At 47.3% G+C, this 21,091-nt stretch overlaps 1 protein-coding gene across 1 annotated transcript; it reads left to right on the forward strand.

The window, feature by feature from the left end:
* The first annotated feature begins 6,243 nt into the window (after nucleotides 1-6,243).
* On the forward strand, nucleotides 6,244-19,748 carry LOC125348884 (zinc finger protein OZF-like). The gene is made up of 5 exons (XM_048342505.1): nucleotides 6,244-6,370; nucleotides 16,224-16,350; nucleotides 16,968-17,052; nucleotides 17,693-17,797; nucleotides 18,239-19,748. The coding sequence occupies exons 1-5, from the start codon at nucleotides 6,368-6,370 to the stop codon at nucleotides 19,575-19,577; spliced, it is 1,659 nt and encodes a 552-aa protein (XP_048198462.1). The 5' UTR covers nucleotides 6,244-6,367; the 3' UTR covers nucleotides 19,578-19,748.
* Nucleotides 19,749-21,091: the final 1,343 nt, after the last annotated feature.

Consider the following 21,091-nt stretch of genomic DNA (forward strand, 5'->3'; position numbering starts at 1 on the left):
GGAAGTATTCTATAGCAAATGGCTAGACATCCTCTGCTTACAGACAGACCTTTTATGGTCTGTCCATGGGAAAGTACTATTTGGAGGGGGGCAGGAAGTTTGTGGTTCATGTAACATTTTGCTACTGGGTGTTAAGGCAGCTTCTTCTGAGCCTGGCCAGGTGACATGAACTGATAAGGCTCAAAGCAGAAATTAAGGTAGTGGGATATCATAAGCAGGAAGTGAAAACTGCCTGCTAAACACCTCCAACCCCATAGTATCAGGAATTTCCTAAATTGTCCTTTTGTCCTAAGCTGGCCTGAAAGTCACAATTATTCTGCTTGAGCCCCATGAGTAGCTAACCAGAAGTAGAATTACAAGCCAGGCACTGGTGGCTCACATTTGTAATCCTAGGTAGTTGGGCTGAGATCTGAAGACTGCAGTTTGAAGCCAGCCGAGGGGGAGGGGTGTGTGTGGAAACAAGGCCATGAGATGCTTTGGTCTTCATTCAGTCAGCAAAAAAAACAGAAGAGAAGCTATAGCTCAAGTGGTAGGGCACCAGACTTGAGCAAAAAATCCAAGCAAGAAGGTGAGGTCCTGAGTTCAAGCTCCTGGTACCAAAACGGAAAAAGAAAAATTGTTTATAAACTTACTAAAGAAGACACACACTGGTGGCTCATACCTAGGTACTCAAGAGGTAGATATCTGAGGGTCCGAGTTCAAAATCAGCCAAGGCAGAACTTGTTTTCACAATTGTGCCTTCATTCTCTCTAATCTCATCAGATATTGCTTGTCTGCCCAAGCGGGATTGAAATACCTGACTGAATTTATCCCTTGTAGCTTCACCAGCCACAAAACTCCTGCCAGCTCTCTTTCTGCCTTAGCTGTTGATGTACCTGCTCAAAGTGCCAATAAGGCTCTTATCACAGCTCCTGTCTGACACCAGCACAAACTACATACCCGTGAGCCTCTTCCTCTGAGCTCTCCAGCTCTCATATCCCGTCACTATGGTTACCACCCTTTGTATTCTGGACAACCTGTTCTCCACCTTCTATTCCATCACCTTTGAATCCTAAACTACCACACATACTTCTCCTTGTACATTGGCCTTCACCAACCTATTTTTTTGGTGTGTCTGTATCAGTACTCAGACTTGAACCCCCGGAGCCTAGTGAGGCGTTGCGTTGTTCCTTAGCTTTCCTGATCAAGGAGTGTGCTGGACTTGAGCCATACCTCCACATCTGGCTTTTTTTTTTTTTTGCCAGTCCTGGGGCTTGGACTCAGGGCCTGAACACTGTCCCTGGCTTCTTGCTCAAGGCTAGCACTCTGCCACTTGAGTCACAGCGCCACTTCTGGCCATTTTCTGTATATGTGGTGCTGGGGAATCGAACCCAGGGCCTCGTGTATACGAGGCAAGCACTCTTGCCACTAGGCCATATCCCCAGCCCCTGGCTTTTTTTTGTGTGTGTGGTGGTGGTTAACTGGAGATAAGAGTCTCAGATTTTGTCTCCCCAGGCTGACTTTAAACTGTAGTCCTCAGAATTTTATTTATTTATTTTTGGTTGGTTGTGGGGCTTGAACCCAGGGCCTGGGCACTGTCCCTGAGCTTTTTCACTAAAGGCTAGCACTCTACCACTTGTAGCGATAGTTCCACTTTCAGTTTTCTGGTGGTTAATTGGAAATCAAAGTTTCCGGGACTTACCTGCTCAGGCTACTTCAAACCATGATTCTCAAATCTCAGTCTCTTGAATAGCTAGAATTACAGGCATGGGTCACTGGTACCTGGCTCACTTCTGGCTTTTTGCTGGTTAAATGAAGTTAAGACTCTCAGGACTTTTGTACCAGGGCTGACTTTGAATTGTGATCCTCTGGTCTCAGCCTCCTAAGTAGCCAAGATTATGGGTGTGGGCAACCAGCACCTGGATATAGTAGCCTTTTTTTTTTTTTTTCCCAGTCCTGGCACTTGAACTCAGGGCCTGAGAACTGTCCCTGGCTTCCTTTTGCTCAGTGCTAGCACTCTACCACTTGAGCCACAGAGCCACTTCTGGCTTTTTCTGTTTATGTGGTGCTGAGGAATTTGTGCTTGCTAGGCAAGCACTGTACCACTAAGCCACATTTTCCAGCCCTATAGTAGACAATGTATAGATTCATTATACAGTCTGCTCCCAGGACCATGGCTGGGTCACAGACACTGCTGTTTCCCAAGATGTGTGTGCTGATGGCACAGTGGTTTTCTGTGTGTGTGACGTGACCAGGTTTGTGTTCAGTCTTCTCTGCTGGCTGCTGTGAGAACAGAAGGCAGAGGCCAGTTGAAGGCTTGATGCAGGCAGGGCGAGATGTGATGGGGGTGGTAGACAGGCCCTTGTTACACATGACATGAGGAAGAGAGGATGTGACAACACCTTCCCCACCACACCTGTGGCCACAAAGGACCAGGTTCTGTCTACGCCACAAGCCGTTCTTCACCTCTCCAGTTAATGTCTCATTTTACACGTTTAGTGCTTCCATCAGATGCTAAAGAATTAGGCACAAAGGGTACCCATGTTTTTGCCTAACTGGGCACCCTTGGCAAGTTCCCACAGAGTCCCTTTGTGTCATGTTTGCTAAGATGGTAAATGGACTCCCAGGACTGGGGAAAAGACTTTCCCTAGTATGATAAGTGTATGAGAAAAGACAGACTCACACCAGGTGCTGGTGGCTCATGCCAAGAATCCCAGCTACTCAGGAGGCTGAGATCTGAGAATCGCAGTTCAAAGCCAGCCCAGGAGCTGGGAATATGGCCTAGTGGTAGAGTGCTTGCTTTGCATACATGAAGCCCTGGGTTTTGTTCCTCAGCACTACATATATAGAAAAAGCCAGAAGTGGGCGCTGGGGCTCAAGGTGTAGAGTGCTAACCTTGAGCATAAAGAAGCCAGGGACAGTGCTCAGGCCCTGAGTCAAAGCCTTAGGACTGGCAAAAAATAAAAAATAAATTTTAAAAAAAGAGACAGAAAAAAAGTTTGTTTGTTTGTTTTTTTCCATTTCTGGGGCTCAAACTCAGGGCCTGGATACTATCCCCAAGCTTTTTCACTCAGAGCTGGTACTCTGCCATTTGAGCCATACCTCTACTTCCAGATTTTTGCTGGTTAATCAGAGATGAGAGTATCATGGACATTACTGCTCCAAATGTGGATCCTCAGATCTGAAGCTCCTAAGTGACTAGTATTACAGGTGTGAGCCACTGGCACCCAACTATGACACTTTTTTATTTATTTTTTTTTGTTAGGTGTAGCGGTTGAACTCAGGGCCTGAGCACTGCCCCTGAGCTTTTGTGCTCTAGGTTAATGCTCTACCACTTTAATTCACAGCACCACTTCTGGTTTTCTAGTGGTTGGTTGGAGATAAGAGTCTTTTCTACCTGGGCTGGCTTTGAACCATGATCCTCAGATCTCAGCTTCCTCGGTAGTTAGGATTACAGGCGTGAGTCACAGCACCCAGCATTATTATTATTGTTATTATTATTAATATTAATGTTTTGCTGGTTTGGGGGCTTGAACTCAGGTCCTGGGCACTGTCCCTGAGCTTCTTTTTCTACCCAAGGCTGGAGTGCTCTCACTTTAGCCACACTTCCACTTTTGACTTAAATCTCAAATGAAAAATGGGGTGCTGGTGGGTCACACCTGTAATCCCAGCTACTCAGGAGGCTGAGATCTGAGAATTGTGGTTCAAAGCCAGCCTGGACAGAAAAGTCCCTGAGACTCTTATCTCCAGTTAACCACCAGAAAACCCTAAGTGGCACTGTGGCTCAAAGTGACAGGGCTAGTGCCTTGACTACAAAAGCTCAGGGATGGTGCCTAAGCCCTGAGTTCAAGCCCCATGACCAGCAAAATAATAATAATAATAATAATAAGTCTTACCAACTATTCTGCCCCAAGTGCCTTTGATTGGTGATCCTTAAATCTCAGGCTCCTGAGTAGCTAGAATTACAGACATAAGCCATCAGTGCCCATCTGTAACACAATTTTTTTTTTTTTTTGGCCAGCCATGGGGCTTGGGACTCAAGGACTGAGCACTGTCCCTGGCTTCTTTTGCTCAAGGCTAGCACTCTACCTCTTGAGCCACAGCACCATTTCCAGCGTTTTTGGTTATATGGTGCTGAGGAATCGAACCCAGGGCTTCCTGCATGCTAGGCAAGCACTCTACTACTAAGCCACATTCCCAGCCCCTGTAACACAATTTTAAACAGGTACTTGGTTGGCTGTGGACCAGCCTCAGGAGACCTCAACCTAAGCTGAAGTACACTAGAAGAAGGGGCATAGAGATTCTAGAATGTTTAGGACTAACTGTCGGAATGATCAGAGCATCCCTTGATGGTGGGGAGAAGTAGAGATGCAGTTCCTGAAGGGTAAACAGACCATGTAACTCCCCAGACACAGCAGACCTATGACCGCCATGAAGACAATGAGTGACCTGTGAACTAAAGGGGAAATGCCAGAGTTCACACTGGCTTCTTGTTTTTCAGATCATCTGGGTCACGGTACAAATAATTTGTCAACACCTTCACATTATTAAAAATAAAAAATATCTGCCGGATTGTAAATGCATGACAAGACCCTAAGAATTTTCCTTTCTCTACAAGGAAGTCCAGAAGAAAAATCAGAGCCCATTTTGCTTTCAACATCCAAAGAATTAGCTTCAGCATCATCTTCCTTCCTTCCTTCCTTCCTTCCTTCCTTCCTTCCTTCCTTCCTTCCTTCCTTCCTTTCTTCCTTCCTGTCGGTCATGGGGCTTAAACTCTGGACCTGGGTGCAGTCCCTAAGCGCTTCAGCTAAAGGTTAGTGCTCCATCACTTGATCCACAGTGCCCCTTCCAGTTTTCTGATGGTTCCCTGCCTGGGCTGGCTTTGAACGGAGATCTTCAAATCTCAGCCTCCTGAGTAGCTAGGATTACAGGTGTGAGCCACAGGCACCCAGCTAAATGTAGATTGTTGGTTTTTTTGTTTTTGTTGAAGGGCCTGTCCCTGAGCTCTTCAGCTGACTAGCATTCTACCACTTGAGCCACAGCACCACTTCCAGCTTCAGCATCTTCATCTCACTTAATTCACTCCAGGAACACAGTAGGTAGATAATCTGTCTTAGGGTGAAGGCCTGACATGACTCCATGTGCAGAACCATCTAGAGCCTGCAAAGGAAAGGTAATAGTGTCCCCTTGGTGCTTCCTGGGTAGCTGTTGTCTCCTGCATGTGGCAGCTGGCTGCTCTGAGCAGGGACAAAATGGGCAGCATAGGTAATGACAGGGAAAAGGAACGGTGCACTGTAGAACAAGACAGCCGTGTGTGGTGACCATTGAGGTTCTGTCCTTTTCAAGGTGGTGATGGTTGTGGCCTTTGGATCCCTTCTCTGGGCAGTGTTAGTTGTTGCACTGCATGGAGTCACTGGTAATCAGACTGTACTTTGTACATGTTTTACATAACCTGAATACAGGTGCCATGCCTGTATAGAGATGACACTCTCACTGTGGGTTTGAGTTTGGTCTGGCCTATTTCATGTCAGGAGGTTGCCATGTCTCTTCTACATTGTTGACAGAGGGCACAGGGTTGGCCCTGGAGGGAAGGACAGCAGGCCTGACATGTTCCTTGGCTGTTACCTGACAGGTCACTCACCTGCAGCCCCCTTAGCTCTAGAGATTGGGGATGTGTGTGACCTTTCTTGGGGGTCGGGTGTGCTGGTGGCCCAGATGAGCCACCTCACAAGTTGGAGAACCCCGGGTGGTGTGGCTGTCACTGTGTCTCCAGTTCCTCGTGCATGGAACAACTCACTGTATCGCTTCCTTGGCACATTCTCATTTTTCTTGGCCGACACCGAATGTAGACCGGAGAGGTCAACTTTGAAGAAGCCGGGGCCAGGAAGCCTCACCCCCCCGGGGTTGCTCCAGTGGGCCAACACATCAGGGAGGCCCGGCCTGGTACTGAAGTCACAAGTTGTCCACACACACACACTTAGGATACACTTGGGGCCCAGCTTTTCGGGAGGACGGCCGGGAGCAGGTGTCCTCGCCGGAAAGCCGGTTCTGCTCACCTGTAATTATCTGTCAGGCCGTGACACGTCCCCGCCTCGCCCTCCCCGGCGCAGCCGGCCCTGGGACGCTCATTATGCCTTGCGCCCCGCCAGGTAGAGGACGGCTCCCCGAGTCACTCAGAGCCCGGGGGCGGGACTTCGCCTCGCAGCCAATCAGAGGAGCAGGGGCGTGGCCAGGGGCGCGGGGCGCCTCCAAATCCTCGGAACTTCCTGTTTAGCGCGGCCATATTCACGGTCTCTGCTCCTGTGTCGGGGTTCGGGTGTCTCGTCACCGGTCCGTGTGGTCTTTGACGAACTGCCTTATCCACGAGAGGGACCCCACAGAGGCTGCCATGGTGAGCGGGACCGGGCCCCGAGGGATGTCCGGGGGGGGCGGGGATTGTTACGGCCGGGGGCCCGGCTGTGGGGGGGCCCGGGGCCTCCGCGCCTCGGCGGCAGCGGCGGCGGCAGCGGCGGGGAGGGGGGGGGGCGACGCGGAGTCTTCGTGGGTGGGGGGCTGGCGGGGAACCCCGCCCCGGTGTCCCTGTCTCGCGGATTCGCACCTGCGAAGCCTCGGCGGTTCGTGCCCTGGCGGCGCCGCGGGGCGGGGTGGGGGGGGGGACTCGGGGAGACGCCCGCCCGGGTCCGCGTGTCCGGCCCGTGGGTGGTCGCGGGCGTGGAGCCTCCCGGCTGCCCGGCATCACTCTCCACGGCTGGGGATGAGGACACACAGACACACGGAAAAAGTAAAAGTGGTAAAGCGAGGACTGAGAGAGGAAAAAAGAGAAAAAAGATGGGGGGGGTGGAGAGAGAGAGAGGAAAGGGGGAGAGGGAGGGAGGGAGGGAGAGGGAGGTGAGGGAGAGGAAGGGGTGAGAGAGGCAGATAACACCGGCGGTCGCGAAACGGCCCCGGCTCCGAGGCTCGCGAGGAAACTTGTGGTTTAGACATGTTCGGCTTTTGTGGGGCTGGAGTGCACCGGAGGAGGGGGAGGTCACGGCCAGGAACCCCCGTCGGGGGCTGATCTTGGGGAGACGGGGGGTAGGGCGGGGCGGGGGAGGGGGGTCCAAGTGGTGACTGTGCAGATTTTTTGAAAGGTACCCGCACAGGTTCAAGGTCGCCATCCCCAGGGAACGAGCGTCGCGGCTGCGGGGCGGCGAGGCGTCGGGGTGCGCGGCGACTGCGGTGGGGTTCGTTGCGCAGAGATCTGGCTGAGGACACATCTGGTCCCGCGGCGGCGGCGGGCTTAGTCTGATTAGTTTTTCTCTGCCTTCAAGAAGTTCTAACCACAAACTGCTAGCAACCCCCCAAGGAGGAGGGGTTTGTGGGAGATACTAAGGGGTAGACTAGGAGAGGGGGGTAGGATTTTTTTTTGGGGGGGGTGTGGGGTGAGGGGATTCTGAAGCTAATCTGCCTTTGCCGGCAAACCACAAGTGTCAGATGTGCGGGCAGCTCCGGGGAGAGGCAGAAAAGGGCTTTTCTTTTCTAGAAAGAGGGTGGGGGATGGGGGCAGCCTGAGCTCCTGTAGCAGAGAAAGTAACCCTTGAGGGTCGCCCTGTTCTGCTGGGGACAATGAGGTAGGACTGTGAGCTGCTGGCTCTGAGAGCACAGACCTGGAGGAAAGGAGAGGAGAAAATTGGTTTTATTATGTTAAGTGTTTTATTTCTGTTGATGATTTGTGCTAATCTTTTTTGGGGGCGGGGGGGAGGGCAGGGGAGACATAATCAGGGGATTTGGCCAGTTTGCGTCTGGGCTTGCATTGGTTAAAAAGAAAGAGACAGCCAGGCGCCCTGGCGGCTCATGTCTGTAATCCTAGCTACTCAGGAGGCTGAGATCTTAGGATCGTGTTTCAAAGCCATCCTGGGCAGGAAAGGCTGTGAGACACTTAATCTTCAATTAACCACCAAAAAGCCAGGAAGTGGAGCTGAGGCTCAAGTGATATGGTGCCTGCCAGCCTTGAACAAAAAAGCTCAGGGACAGAGCCCAGGTTGTGAGTTCAAGCTCTAATACTGGTGCGTGCTTACACACACACACAAAGGAGAGGAACAAGGGGGCAATATGAAGGTTTAATGGGCAGGTGTTTCTTCGCTTTAGGCAGTTTCACCAGATCACAAAGGATTGAGGGTTGGAGTTAATTACCACCTTTGGTCTGGGGTGCGGCTCAGCGATAGCATTCTTGGGGCCCAGGGTTGGTTCCCCAGGGGTGGGAAGAAGGATTCACCGGTATTTTCAAAGGTTACAGTGCTGGGTAAAATTTAACATTTGATCTGTTTGTCTTTTCATCCTCCTCGTTGGATTAGAAAGTCATTTGTGCCAAGCATGAAGGCATGTGTGGTTGAGTGGGAGGAAGACACCTCTGGGTCATCTGCCCAGTGGAGAAGCTGTTCTCTGTAACTATTTACTGAGGCCTGTAATGTTTTAAAAATTGAGTTTTAGCCCACGATAAAAGTGTACTTAGTTCTTGATCATGAACACCTTTTAGGCGGTGCCTGGATGCATGCTGTAAGCAGATTTGTGCTGCTACATCTGTCATTTCAGGATGAGAATGGTGGCCAGTCACCAAAAACACAGGCTTGGGACTGGCATCTTGCCATGGGGCTGGTATGCCAAGCTGGAACTCAGAACTTGAGGGGTGTCTGCTCCCCCTGTGTAGCTTGTTGAGGGACTGCATACTTGGTTAGTGTTGGAGAATGGGATGGCGTTCAGCCAACACCATGCATTTTGTATCATAAAATTATATCAGAGGGCTGGGAATGTGGCGTAATGGTAGCGTATAGCTTACCTAGCGTGCATGAAGCTCTGGGTTCGATTCCTCAGTACCACATAAGCTGGAAGTAGCGCTGTGGCTCAAGTGGTGGAGTGCTACCCTTGAGCAAATGAAGCTCAGGGACAGAGCCCAGGCCCTGAGTTCAAGCCCCAGGATTGGGGAAAAAAAAAAAAAAGTCAGAAACCTTCAGCTGCCTCAGAATGGAGCCTGTGCTGGAGGGAACCTGACCCTGTGCGTGCTGGGAGCAAGGGGAACATTAGGAGGCCTGGAGCCCATGGAATTGAATGTCCTGGCTACTCAGGTTTCCCCCACTTCCTGACTGAGGGGGGCCCCAGGCAGCGGCTTCTGTGCTGGGAGAGTGGTCTGTTAGTACAAGAATGTGCTTAGCTTTCTGAGAAAGGATCCTTTGGGAGCTGCAGGGCTTCCCTGGGGTGCCTTCAGCCCCCCATTCTAGCTAGAGAACCTGAACTGGTTAGGATTCTTACTGATAGGATCAGCTCAGCTTCTCTACCCAAAGCCATTGTTTCTTTTCTGGAATATTGTTTCAAAAACCATCCCCATTTACTTAAACATTAATTTGTGTTTAAGATGGTATTGTTCATTTTCCTTTTTCCATTTATCACTAAAAAGGCAGAAGTAGAGCTGTGACTTAAGTGGTAGAGAGCCAGCCTTGGTGGGGGGAGGGGTGCGGGGGATAGCCCAGGGACAGGGTCCAGTGTTGTAGTCCAAGTCATGACTGGTACCTGCCCTCTCCCCTCAAATAAAAACAAAAGTTGTTTTCTTTTGTGGAACTGAGTGGATAGAATAATTTGGCCAGAAGCTGCAAATAGAAGTTTTGAGCTAATTTTTTGTTTCATAGTTTAAATAAGAATCTAAGCACCCACGGAGTCTTAGAGCCACTCGCTAGGCTATGGCCATGGCGCTGTGTCTCTTCTATCTGTCTTGCTGGTTTCCCGAGGTGACCCAGGGCACATATTCTGTGCCTCGCAGCTCTGCCATTGTGTGTGTGATTTGGTTTTGCCTCTTTTGTTTTGGAATGGGGACCCTTTACTCCCTGTGCAGAGTGCAATGGTAGCTGAGGCTGAGAGATTTGGGTTCTTAAATCTTCCTTTTGCAGTGATAGGGGTCAAATCCAAGGTCTTATGTATGCTAGGCACGTGTTCTACCACTAAGCCACATCCAGGCCTGATTGTGCCATTTGGTACGCCTGGCTCCCTAATTGCCATGGCCTCATAGATTGTTTTACTGGGTGGGAAAAAAGTAGCTGGTTTGTAAATGATAGATAAATTCAAATTCAGCAGGAAATGTTGACAGTAGTAGTGGATGAGTTTATCATCTGAGTTTTCATGGATGTATGTTTATTGTGGGACTTCCCAACACTTGGAATGATGATAATTAGTTTATTTTTGTCAATTTAGCCTTAAATAGCATATTTGTGAGGTTTTATCTTCCTCTTACTGATTGCCTCTAGCACTGAGCATTATTCACATATGGAGTGTTTTTTATCTTTAGTGTTTTTTAGGTTATTTGTGGCAGGGGAAGGGAGGTCTTCTGCCTTAAACTCAGGACCTCTGCACTGTCTCCTGAGCTTTTTCACTCTGGACCACTGTTCTACCCACTTAAGCCATAGCTCCATTTCAGCTTTTAATTGGAGCTAGTTAATTGGAGATAAGAGCCTCTTGGTCTTTCTTTCCCAGGCTGGCTTTGAACCATAATCCTCAGATCTCAGTCTCCTGAGTAGCTGGGATCACAGGCCTGAGCCACCAACTCCAGACTATATGGAGTGCTTTTGTTGGTTTTTGAGATAGGGTTTTTGTTGTAGCCCAGACTGGCCTAAAGGTCCTGAATGGCTTGGCCTCACAAATGCTAAGATTATAGACATTCACCATTGTGCATGATCTTTCACATCACAGGCAATTTCTGTCTCTCTCTGTCTCCCTGTGTTTGGGCTATAAAAATGTGACCATCTAAACTGTACATTCTGGCTTTGTCATTGACATAGAACAGTGACAATTTTTTTTTTAAAGGCCTCACACAAAATGGGCACATAGCCTACAGTTATGCCACTATGTCTTTTGTTTATAATTCCGCCCCCCCCCCCCAACTCAGGACCTGACATTCATTCTACTTACTTGATCAAGCCATTCCTCCAATTTGGCATTTTGCTGGTTAATTTTTTGCTGCTAGATCTGGCTTCACATTGCAGTCTTCCAGGTCTCAGCCTCCTGAGCAGCTAGAATTACAGGCCTGAACTACCAATGACAACTCACATTTTGTTTTTGAGATAGCGTCTTGGTAACTTTACCTGGCATGGCCTTAAACTCAAAATCCTTTATCTTCTGTTTCTAAAGTAGCTGGGATAATAGGTGTGGGCCTTGTGCCTGGCTGAAATAATAGTCTTTTGTGTGTTCTGCCAGTGTGGTATGAACTTGCTGAAGTTCCTTATTAATTCCCAAGGGTTTTTTTTTTTTTGGTTGTTGTTGTTGTTCTTCTTTGGAATTTACAGGGCTTTTATTTTTGAAAAAATGAATTTTGGTCTGTTTTTTTGTGCCACTTTTGGGGTTTGAACTTGTCCAGGACTATGTCCCTGACAGTTGTTGTTGTGCTGTTTCTGGGGCTTAAACTGGAGCCTTAGGCACTGATCCTGAGCTTTTGTGCTCAAAGCTTGCACTCTACCACTTGAGCCACATCATGTTTTTTGCTGGTCCATTGGAGATAGGAGTCTCACAGACTTTGCTGCCCATACTGGATTTGAACTGGAATCCTCAGATTTCAGTCTACTGAGTACCTAGGATTATACGCCTATAATCCTGAGCCACTGATGCCTGGTTAGATGAATCCTTGAAATGACTAAGTAAAGGTGACATTTGTAATTTTGGTGTTATCCTTCAGTTAGTTTAGCTTGGCTAAGTAAGGTTCATCATTTACAATGATATTGCAGTGTAAAAGCTCTTACTTTCATCAGCTTCATGTACTAATTACTGTTGGTTATTTCACTGATACTTTGTGTGATTTTTATTTTTGTCTTTTTTGGGGGGTGGGGGTCATGGGGCTGGAACTCAGGGCTAGGCACTGTCCCTGAGCTCTTTCACTCAAGGCTAGTAGCACTCTACCACTTTAAGTCATAGTTCAACTTCCAGTTTTCTGATGATTAATTGGAGATAAGAGTCATTTTTGTCTTGATTCAAGATTATCTTGCCTTTCTTGATCTTCTGAAATGTAAGAAGATTACTTTTTTCCTTTCTAGAACATGTACTAATTGCTCTCAGTTTCTCCGTATGCACTGTCTTTTCTGTACCTCAGAAAGTGGTACTAAATGAAAGTGATAAAAAGTGTGGTAGGAAAGAAATGCATCTCCAGTGGGCTGAAAGCAGGCCATCTCTAGGGGGAGAATGACCCACTTTGTGTGTATGCGTGCATCACAGATGTTCCTGCTCAGGCTGCCCTCCAGCTGTGATCTTCATATCTCAGCCTCCTGAGTAGCTGGGATTACAAGTGTGAGCCACAAGTATCTAGCTTCTATTGACAGTTTTTCTATAAACATTACTGTGACGGCCTGCTAGGGTTTCTGGAGATGAAACTTCTCTTTGTTGTGATTGCTGTTGTACTGGGGCTTGAACTCAGGGCCTGGGTACCGTCCCTGAGCTTTTTTAGTCTAGGCTCTAGCACTTCAATCACAGCTCCACTTTTCTCATAGACTTTCCTGAGGCATGAGCCATCAGCTCCCAGCTTGACTTCTTTTTAAGATCATTTGTGTGTTGTCCTTTGGCCTTGCCATTATTCCTCTTGTTTATTTATTTGTTGTTTGTCTCCTTATTACCTTTTTACATCCTCCAGTAAAAACTACAAGGTGTCTGTGCACTGTGCCTGGCACAGTGAATTATCTCTTTTTTTCTTTTCTCTTCTTTTTTTTTTTTTTTTTTTTTTTTTTTTTGGTATCGGTTGTAGGGCTTGAATTCTGAGCCTGGGCACTGTCCCTGGGCTCTTCAGCCCAAGACTAGCACTCTACCACTTGAGCCACAGTGCCACTTCCGGTTTTCTGATGGTTAATTAGAGATAAGAGTCTCATGGAGCAGGTGCCAGTGGCTCAGGAGGCTGGGCTCTGCGGGTCAAGGTTCAAAGCCAGCCCCAGCAGAAAAGTCTGTGAGACTTACATCTTCAGTTAAGCACCAGAAAACTGGAAGTGGCCCTGTAGCTCAAATGGTAGAGTGCTCATCTTGAGCTGAAGATCTCAGGGATAGCGCCCAGGCCCAGAGTTAAAGCCCTATGACCATCAAAAAAAAAAGTCTCATGAACTCTCATCAGCTTTCCTGCCCGGGCTGGCTTTGAACCACGATTTTCAGATCTCAGCCTCCTGAGGAGCTAGGATTATAGGCATGAGCCACTGGCACCCAGTGTGAATTGTCTTTTATGAGTCTATGTAGTGTTTCACTTTGATTTGTAAGAAATCAGGCAGAAGCTTCAAGTTGTTTCTCATGTAGATCACTGAAGTCATTCCCTCACTAACAAGTTGTGACAGGATGTGGCTGTGAGAACATCTCACTGGTGATTACTGGTGTATTTGCCATCTTACTGGGAAGGCTCCTGCTGATGATCCTGTCGGTGTGTTGAAAGCATTCAGTGGCAGGAAAAAATACACATCGTTCGTGTGAACGCCCTGCTGGGGAGCCCTGAGCCCCTCTTCTCAGTCCACAGGAGTTCCAAGATTGCAGGCGAGGTCAGACTTCATGCTCCAGAATTTATTTTGTCTCAACACAAGTGAGGTTCACTTCCTGGTTCCTGTTTGGTCATTCCTCCTGTGCTGTGCGAGTGAACGTGAGGGTGGATGGAGAGCCAGAGTGGCGACCATGACTTGGGGCAATCATTTGTAGCACACAGTGTTGTGTCAGCACATTCTGAAATACAGTCATCCCTCACTGTATTGCAGTTCACTGATTATGGTTTCATTGTATCACGGGTTAAAAAAAAAAAAAAATATATATATATATATATATATATATACACCTAGTTCTATATGGTGGGATTTTCACTGTATCAAGGGATTTTGCAGTATATAAATATTTATGTTTATGATTTTAATTATTTTGCCCATATTTTAAACAATATAAAAAGTTAATTTCAAACATATTAAAAGAATATTAAATCAAAATAAAATGTGGTATGCATTTCGTCAGTGGATGAATACCATAATGTACACAATGAAAATGCAGTACGCTTACTACCACTTATGCAAGTTTGCCCATGTGAGATTGTACACAGCACAGTATTGGCTGATGGAATGGAAGCCAACCAACCACAGCACTATGTTCTGTATCTTGGGTGCTGATTGGCTCAGTGACTGTATCATTGGCCTGTTTGCTCTCCAGCTCTGTGTCCATACAGTCAGCATATCTCCTTGTCCACTTTACATCTAAGTCTGATCACTGTGCATAGTGCTGCTCTGCAGTGTTATATTTTCATGAAATTTTCTTGAAAGTTTGCTTTTATGTCAAGCCCTACGATGCCACCTAAATGTTCTGTGCCTTCTAAGGCTTCTGGCAGTGAACCCAAGCGCCAGAGGAAGATGCTTACCACCAAAGAAAAGGTGGAACTTCTCCACGTTTTTGTTTTTTGTTTTTTGTTTTTTTGGCCAGTCCTGGGCCTTGGACTCAGGGCTTGAGCACCTTCCCTGGCTTCTTCCCGCTCAAGGCTAGCACTCTGCCACCTGAGCCACAACGCCCCTTCTGGCCGTTTTCCATATATGTGGTGCTGGGGAATCGAACCGAGAGCTTCATGTGTAGGAGGCAAGCACTCTTGCCACTAGGCCATATTCCCAGCCCCCTTCTCCACATGTTAAAGGAAGACAAAATCTATGTGACTGTAGGCTGCCATTATGGGATTGATGAATCTCTCCTGTTTGCTACATCAAGAAAGACAAGAAGAATGTTAGGTCTATGGCAAGGATAACTGCATTGGCCCTGTGGATAAATGACTGCAGGAGGAAGAATATCTCGCTGGATACCAATGCCGTCCTGATGAAGCCAAGAAATTTGATCATAGTTTTACAGAAAGCACGGATGTACATGATGGCAATGAGAATGAAGATGAGGACGACAACATAGAAGCAGCACTGTCAAGTGCTTCTCTCACCAGACCAACCACATTCAGTGCCAGCAGGGGCTGGTTTAACACATTTCAAGGACCATTTCTCTGCATGGAGAAGCTGCCTCTGTTGATCAAGCCGGAGATGATGGGTACTTGAGCTATGTGTTCAAATCCATCCTGGAGGAAGGGGGCTAAAAGCCTGAGCATGTTTTTAACATGGATAGGACGAAGTCAGCAAGTAAAGATGATGAGGAGCAAGACAAACTATAGGTTGGAGAAGAGGGGGAGGTTGACCTAACACTTGATCATCTTGGAGCCATGGTCAGAATGGCTGAATAACCTCAGCAAATGGCTGGAGAATGGGATCCCCAGGTGCTTCATTCATTGCACTTCATAAGTACAATCAAGAGTGGCAAGTCAGTTTATAAAAACTTTCTCATTCAGGGCTGGGAATATGGCGTAGTGGTAAAGTGCTCGCCTGATACATGAAGCCCTGGGTTCAATTCCTCAGCACCACATATATAGAGAAAAAGCCAGAAGTGGCACTGTGGCTCAAGTGGCAGAGTGCTAGCCTTGAGCAAAAAGAAGCCAGGGACAGTGCTCAGGCCCTGAGTTCAAGCCCCAGGACTGGCAGAAAACAAAAACCTTGTCATTCAGATGAAAAAGCAGCACCCACAACTCCCCTAGTCTGTTCATCACTCAGACCAAGAGATCAGGTACAACTTTAGCAGAAACAGAAGGTACGGCCCGGTGAAGATACATGTACTTCTCTGGTGAGAACCCCTATAGACTTTTTTTTTTTTTTTTGCCAATCCTGGAACGACTCAGGGCTTGAGCACTATCCCTGGCTTCTTTTTGCTCAAGGCTAGCACTCTGCCACTTGAGCCATAGCGCCACTTCTAGCCATTTTTTATATATGTGGTGCTGGGGAATCAAACCCAGGGCTTCATGCATACGAGGCAAGCACTCTTGCCAGTAGGCCATATTCCCAGCCTGCCCCCCCCCATAGCCTTTTATATACTGTTAAAATTGCATGGGTTTGGGAGTGTAGAAAGTGATTAATAACATAGGAAGTGTTTAATAAGACTGTGCATAATTACCTTTACAATATTTTTAAGTGTAGGAAAGGTTAATAAGAGAGTGGGAAAGGTTTGTAGTGGGAAGGACTTATAAAGCCTTAAAATATATGTAAATAATAAATAATAAAATAAATATAACACTGCTACTTCGTGGATTTTCACCTATCTTGGGGGGGGGTCTCTGGAATGTAACTCAGATAGGTGAGAGATCATGATACCTGTGGCTCTTCAGGACTGCTCGTCTGCCTGCTTGTCTTTGAAATGCCCTTGTGATGTTTCAGGAGTCTGTGACCTTTGACGATGTGTTTGTCAACTTCACCTTGGAGGAGTGGGCTCTGCTGGACGCTGCCCAACAACAGCTGTACAGAGACGTGATGGTGGAGACCTTCCGGAACCTGGCCTCCGTCGGTAAGGATGACTTACTGTCTTTCTCTGTCAATCAAAAATGAGTATCTCGGGGGCTGGGAATGTGGCTTAGCAATAGAATGCTTGCCTAGCACGCATGAAGACCTGGGTTCAATTCCTCAGCACCACATAAGCAGAAAAGGCCAGAAGTGGTGCTGTGGCTCAAGAGGTAGAGTGCTAGACTTGAGCAAAAAGAAGTCAGGGCCAGTGCTCAGGCCCTGTGTTCAATCAAGCCCAAGACTGGCCAAAAAAAAAAAAGTGTCTTGTTGGGTGCTGGTGGCTCATGCCTATAATCCTAGCTTAGCTACTCAGGAAGCTGTGATAGTGGTTCAAAGCCAGTCAGGCAGGGCAAGAAAGTCCTTTAGACTCTTCAGTTAACCACCAGAAAACCAGAAGTGGTGCTGCCCTGAGTTCAAGCTCCATGAAAACCAAAAAAAAAAAAAAAAAAAAGTGTCTTTGTTTACCACTGCTCCATGCTTTGGATGTGGAAAAGGAATATTTGGGTAAATAATACTGGACATGGTCATGGTCGTATGATGACCACAAACCCTATTAAAATTTAACCATTTGCCTGTGAAGTCACAATCCTTGTACCACAATTCTATCTGTATACGTTTTAGAAAAGGAAAAGGAAAGCCAGATCATTGAAGATGAAGAAGATCAGACGGTTGAAGATGTGTGTGAAAATCCTGAACCAGATCTAAGGTAATTTGTCACTGAAAGAGAAAGAAATATCTCAGCAGGATACACAAGTAAAAGCCTGTGATCGTTGCTTTATGGGGGTAGAGGCTGGGGGAATGTGGATTGAGGCCAGCCCAGCCACCAGAGTACATGGGACTGCAGTACACAAACCCATACCCGTCCTGTCTGTCACAGAGGGAAGCACAGCAGGAGAATTGCAGTCTGAGCTGGCTTAGACATAAAGTGAGACCCTACCTTGAAAATCAGCACAGAAAGGGACTGGTAGAATACTCCTTCCTCTACCCTTTCCCCACCCCCCACTCCTGAAAAGGAAAGATCAAGAATAAAGGGTAGGGCTGGGAATATGGCCTAGTGGCAAGAGTGCTTGCCTTGTATACATGAAGCCCTAGGATTGACTCCCCAGCACCACATATATAGAAGATGGCCAGAAGCGGCACTGTAGCTCAAGTGGCAGAGTACTAGCCTTGAGCAAAAATAAGCCAGGGACAGTGCTCAGGCCCTGAGTCCAAGCCCCAGGACTGGCAAAAAAAAAAATAAAGAAAAGAATAAAGGATAGAATTGAAAAACGAGAAATACTGTAACTAGCCCAGAATCAAATTGATTTAATCTCTGAAAGTTTTGTTTTGTTTCCCCAAATATTCAGGCTGAGCATTCTCAATCAGAAAATCCAAAATCCAACATATTCCGGTGCTGGGAACATGTGGAGTAGCAACATCATGCCCAAAGTGAAGATCTCTGATGATTTCAGGTACAGAAGCTTTACTCCATACACAAAATTCCTGAAGCCGTATGAAATTCCTGTTTTAGGCTCTCGGTGTAGCATATATGGGAACAGAAATGAATTCTGTGTTGGGATGAGGATCTATTTTTCAAAATCCCTCATTCATTCTGTCTGTGAAACATTTCAAAATCCAAGAGCCTTTGAGCCCAGTAATTTCCATAGGCACTGGTCAGCTTGCGTTTAATGTGAAGTAGAGATTCCAATGTTTGTACAGTTCTTGACTGGGAAACAGAATTCAGATAGCCCATATTGTTATCGCTATTCGGAGCATACCAGAGCTCTCACCATTCGATAGCGCATCCAGCCCATTTCCTCCCCCAAATCCTAACAGGACATCATGTCACTAACTTTCCATGTCCAAGTCATTTTAAGATGAGAATTTACTGATGTCCTTCTCCTTATTTCCAGAATCCAAGTTCTGGAGAGTCTCTATGAGAATACGGAGCAGATCGAATATGGCGACATCTTCAGTCCCATTCCAGATGACGCTGGGAGCAAGGAGACACCCACTGCGTTGGAACCCAGTAAAAGCCAGATGTTTGATGTTCTCATGGGTCCCTCCTCCCTAAACATGCCCTTCAACACCTACCCTTACAACAAACCATTCGACTATCAGCAATATGGCACCATGCCATTTAAATTTGAGGACTATACCAATCCACTCCCCCAGTATTTGCAGCAGCAAGAGGGGACAAACTCGGGAGACAGGTACTATGGATATAATCAGTTTGGGAATGCCTTCGCTCATTCCAGTTCTGCTCCGGTCCACGAGAGACCGCAGTCAGGTGACAGGCCGTACGCATGCCCACAGTGTGGGAAAGCCTTCTTGTCCTTGAGTGACGTGCGGAGACACGAAAGGACTCACACGGGGGAGAAACCCTTCGTGTGCAAGCAGTGTGGGAAGGCCTTTAGCTCTTCCGGTTACATCAAGATCCACGAAAGGACTCACACCGGTGAGAAACCCTACGTATGTAAGCAGTGTGGAAAAGCCTTTGGGCAATCCAGCCATTGCCTCATCCATGAAAGGACTCACACTGGTGAGAAGCCCTATGTGTGTATGGAATGTGGGAAAGCTTTCTGCTCCATGAGTGATGTGCGGAAACATGAGCGCACGCACACCGGAGAGCGCCCATATGTGTGCATGCAGTGCGGGAAAGCCTTCTGCTCTATGAGTGACGTGCGGAAACACGAGCGCACACACACTGGAGAGCGCCCGTATGTGTGCATGCAGTGCGGGAAAGCCTTCTACACATGGAGTGATGCACAAAAACACTACCGCACGCACAGCGGGGAGAAGCCCTATGTGTGTAACGAGTGTGGCAAAGCCTTCAGTGACTCCAGTTCTCTTCACAAGCATAAAATAACTCACACAGGACAGAAGCCCTACTCGTGCAATCAGTGCGGAAAAGCCTTCTTTCTGCTGGGCAATATTCAAACACACTTAAGGACTCACAATGGAGAGAAACCTTTTGTGTGTAAATATTGTGGGAAAGCCTTCAGTTGTTCGAGTTACATTAAAATACACGAAAGAACGCACACCGGAGAGAAACCCTATGTGTGTCCACAGTGTGGCAAAGCCTTCTTCACTTTAAGCAACGTTCGAAGACATGCACGAACTCACAATGCGGAGAAAGCCTGTGTGTGCAAGGAATGTGGACAAGTGTTCCTTTCGTTGAGTGACTTACAGACACACGAAGCACTCGCACACTGTGTGGAAAGCATGTCCTATGGTTTGAATGTGGAATAACCTCCACGCATTCCCATGTGGAAGGCTGGTCCCCAGCTGGTGTGTGACTTGGGGACATTGTGGAGACTTTACGAGGTGGAGTGTAGCTAGAAGAAAGAGTGGCAGGCATGCATCTCTTGGATGTTGTGCCTTGCTTTCTCTGCTTTTGGCTCACCACAAATACAGACGTCAGCCACAGGCTCCCACCACCACCACATCCCGACTCACCCTGGGGAGCAGAGTCTGTGAAACTGTGAACCTCTAAGCTGACACAGGAGTGTTACTTGAAGTTCAACATCAGCCTAAGCTACATCATGGGATCCTGACCCCAAACCCAACATGATGGCTGGTGCTGGTGCCAGTGGCTCACACCTGTCATCCTAGCCAGTCAGATCTGAGGATCATAGTTCAAAGCTGGCCTAGGCATGAAAGTCCATAAGACTCTCTTCTCCAGTTAACCACCAGGAAACCAGAAGTGGAGCTGTGGCTCAAGTGACAGACTGCCAGATTTGAGCAAAATAAGCCCAGGGACAGTGCCCCCACCCTGAGTTTAAACCCCAATACCTGCACTCCCTGCCCTCCCCCCCCACAAAGATAAATGAATAAGTTTTCCATTTAAGTTGTTTATGTCAAGCATTTTGTCACAGCAACAGAGAAAAGTAACATTCTCCATGTACACAATCAGTGCAGGAAGACATGATTTCTCGCAGCCAAGGCTGATCCCATGTGGAGGTGGTGCGAATGACGGAAGGGTTGACTCCGATCAAGATGCATTGTACACATAAGTGGACATGCTAAATTGAAATCCCTTTGTTCAAGTAATAATTAAAAACTGCGAAGACATCATTATCCCATGAACTTGTAAGCAATCATGAGAACAAAGTGGAGAGAGGGTGTGAGCATGTGTCTGTCCGTCCTAGTTTGGCATATGGCTGTGACAAACACAGCATGGAGAGAAGCCTGCTGTAGAAGAGATGGGCGGGGTCTCCAGTTGCCCCCATGGGAGAACACGCAGTGGGTCAAACCCCACCAGTGTGAAAGATGCAAGAGACTTGTAAGAAAGTCGTGTAGAAGTTCCTCATGCCATACAATCCTATAAACCTTAGTTAGAAAGTGTATGATGCAAAATAGTTTACGTAGACATCTATGGAAATCGCACAACTTGCAAGACATATCTCAAAAGTTTAACAAGATGTTTTGTTTTGTGATTTCCACTAATCTTACAGAAACCCATCTTTGGATGGGACCAAGGTAACTTGGAATGTTAACAATGTACCATGAACGTGCATGTAAGAACCGAACCAACGAATTCCAAGAGAAATCTCCACATCTCAGGAGGCAGAGATCTGGAGGATCAAGTTTGAGGCCAGCTTGGTCAAAACGTTTTTGAGACTTCATCTCAACTAAACAAACCATACATGTTGGTGTGTACCTGCCATCCCAGGTGTATGGGAAGGCATGAGATTGCTGTCCAAGACTGGCCCTGTACAGTAACTTTAAGTAAAAAGCGCTGGGATTGTGGCTTGAAGTACTTT

Source organism: Perognathus longimembris, chromosome 3 (assembly GCF_023159225.1).
Source record: "Perognathus longimembris pacificus isolate PPM17 chromosome 3, ASM2315922v1, whole genome shotgun sequence".
In the NCBI taxonomy this organism is placed as follows: Eukaryota; Metazoa; Chordata; class Mammalia; order Rodentia; family Heteromyidae; genus Perognathus; species Perognathus longimembris.

Coding starts and splice junctions, on each gene's coding strand:
- LOC125348884 (XM_048342505.1), top strand. Junction 16,351..16,967: donor CCGGAACCTGGCCTCCGTCG/GTAAGGATGACT, acceptor TATACGTTTTAG/AAAAGGAAAAGGAAAGCCAG. Junction 17,798..18,238: donor AAGATCTCTGATGATTTCAG/GTACAGAAGCTT, acceptor CCTTATTTCCAG/AATCCAAGTTCTGGAGAGTC.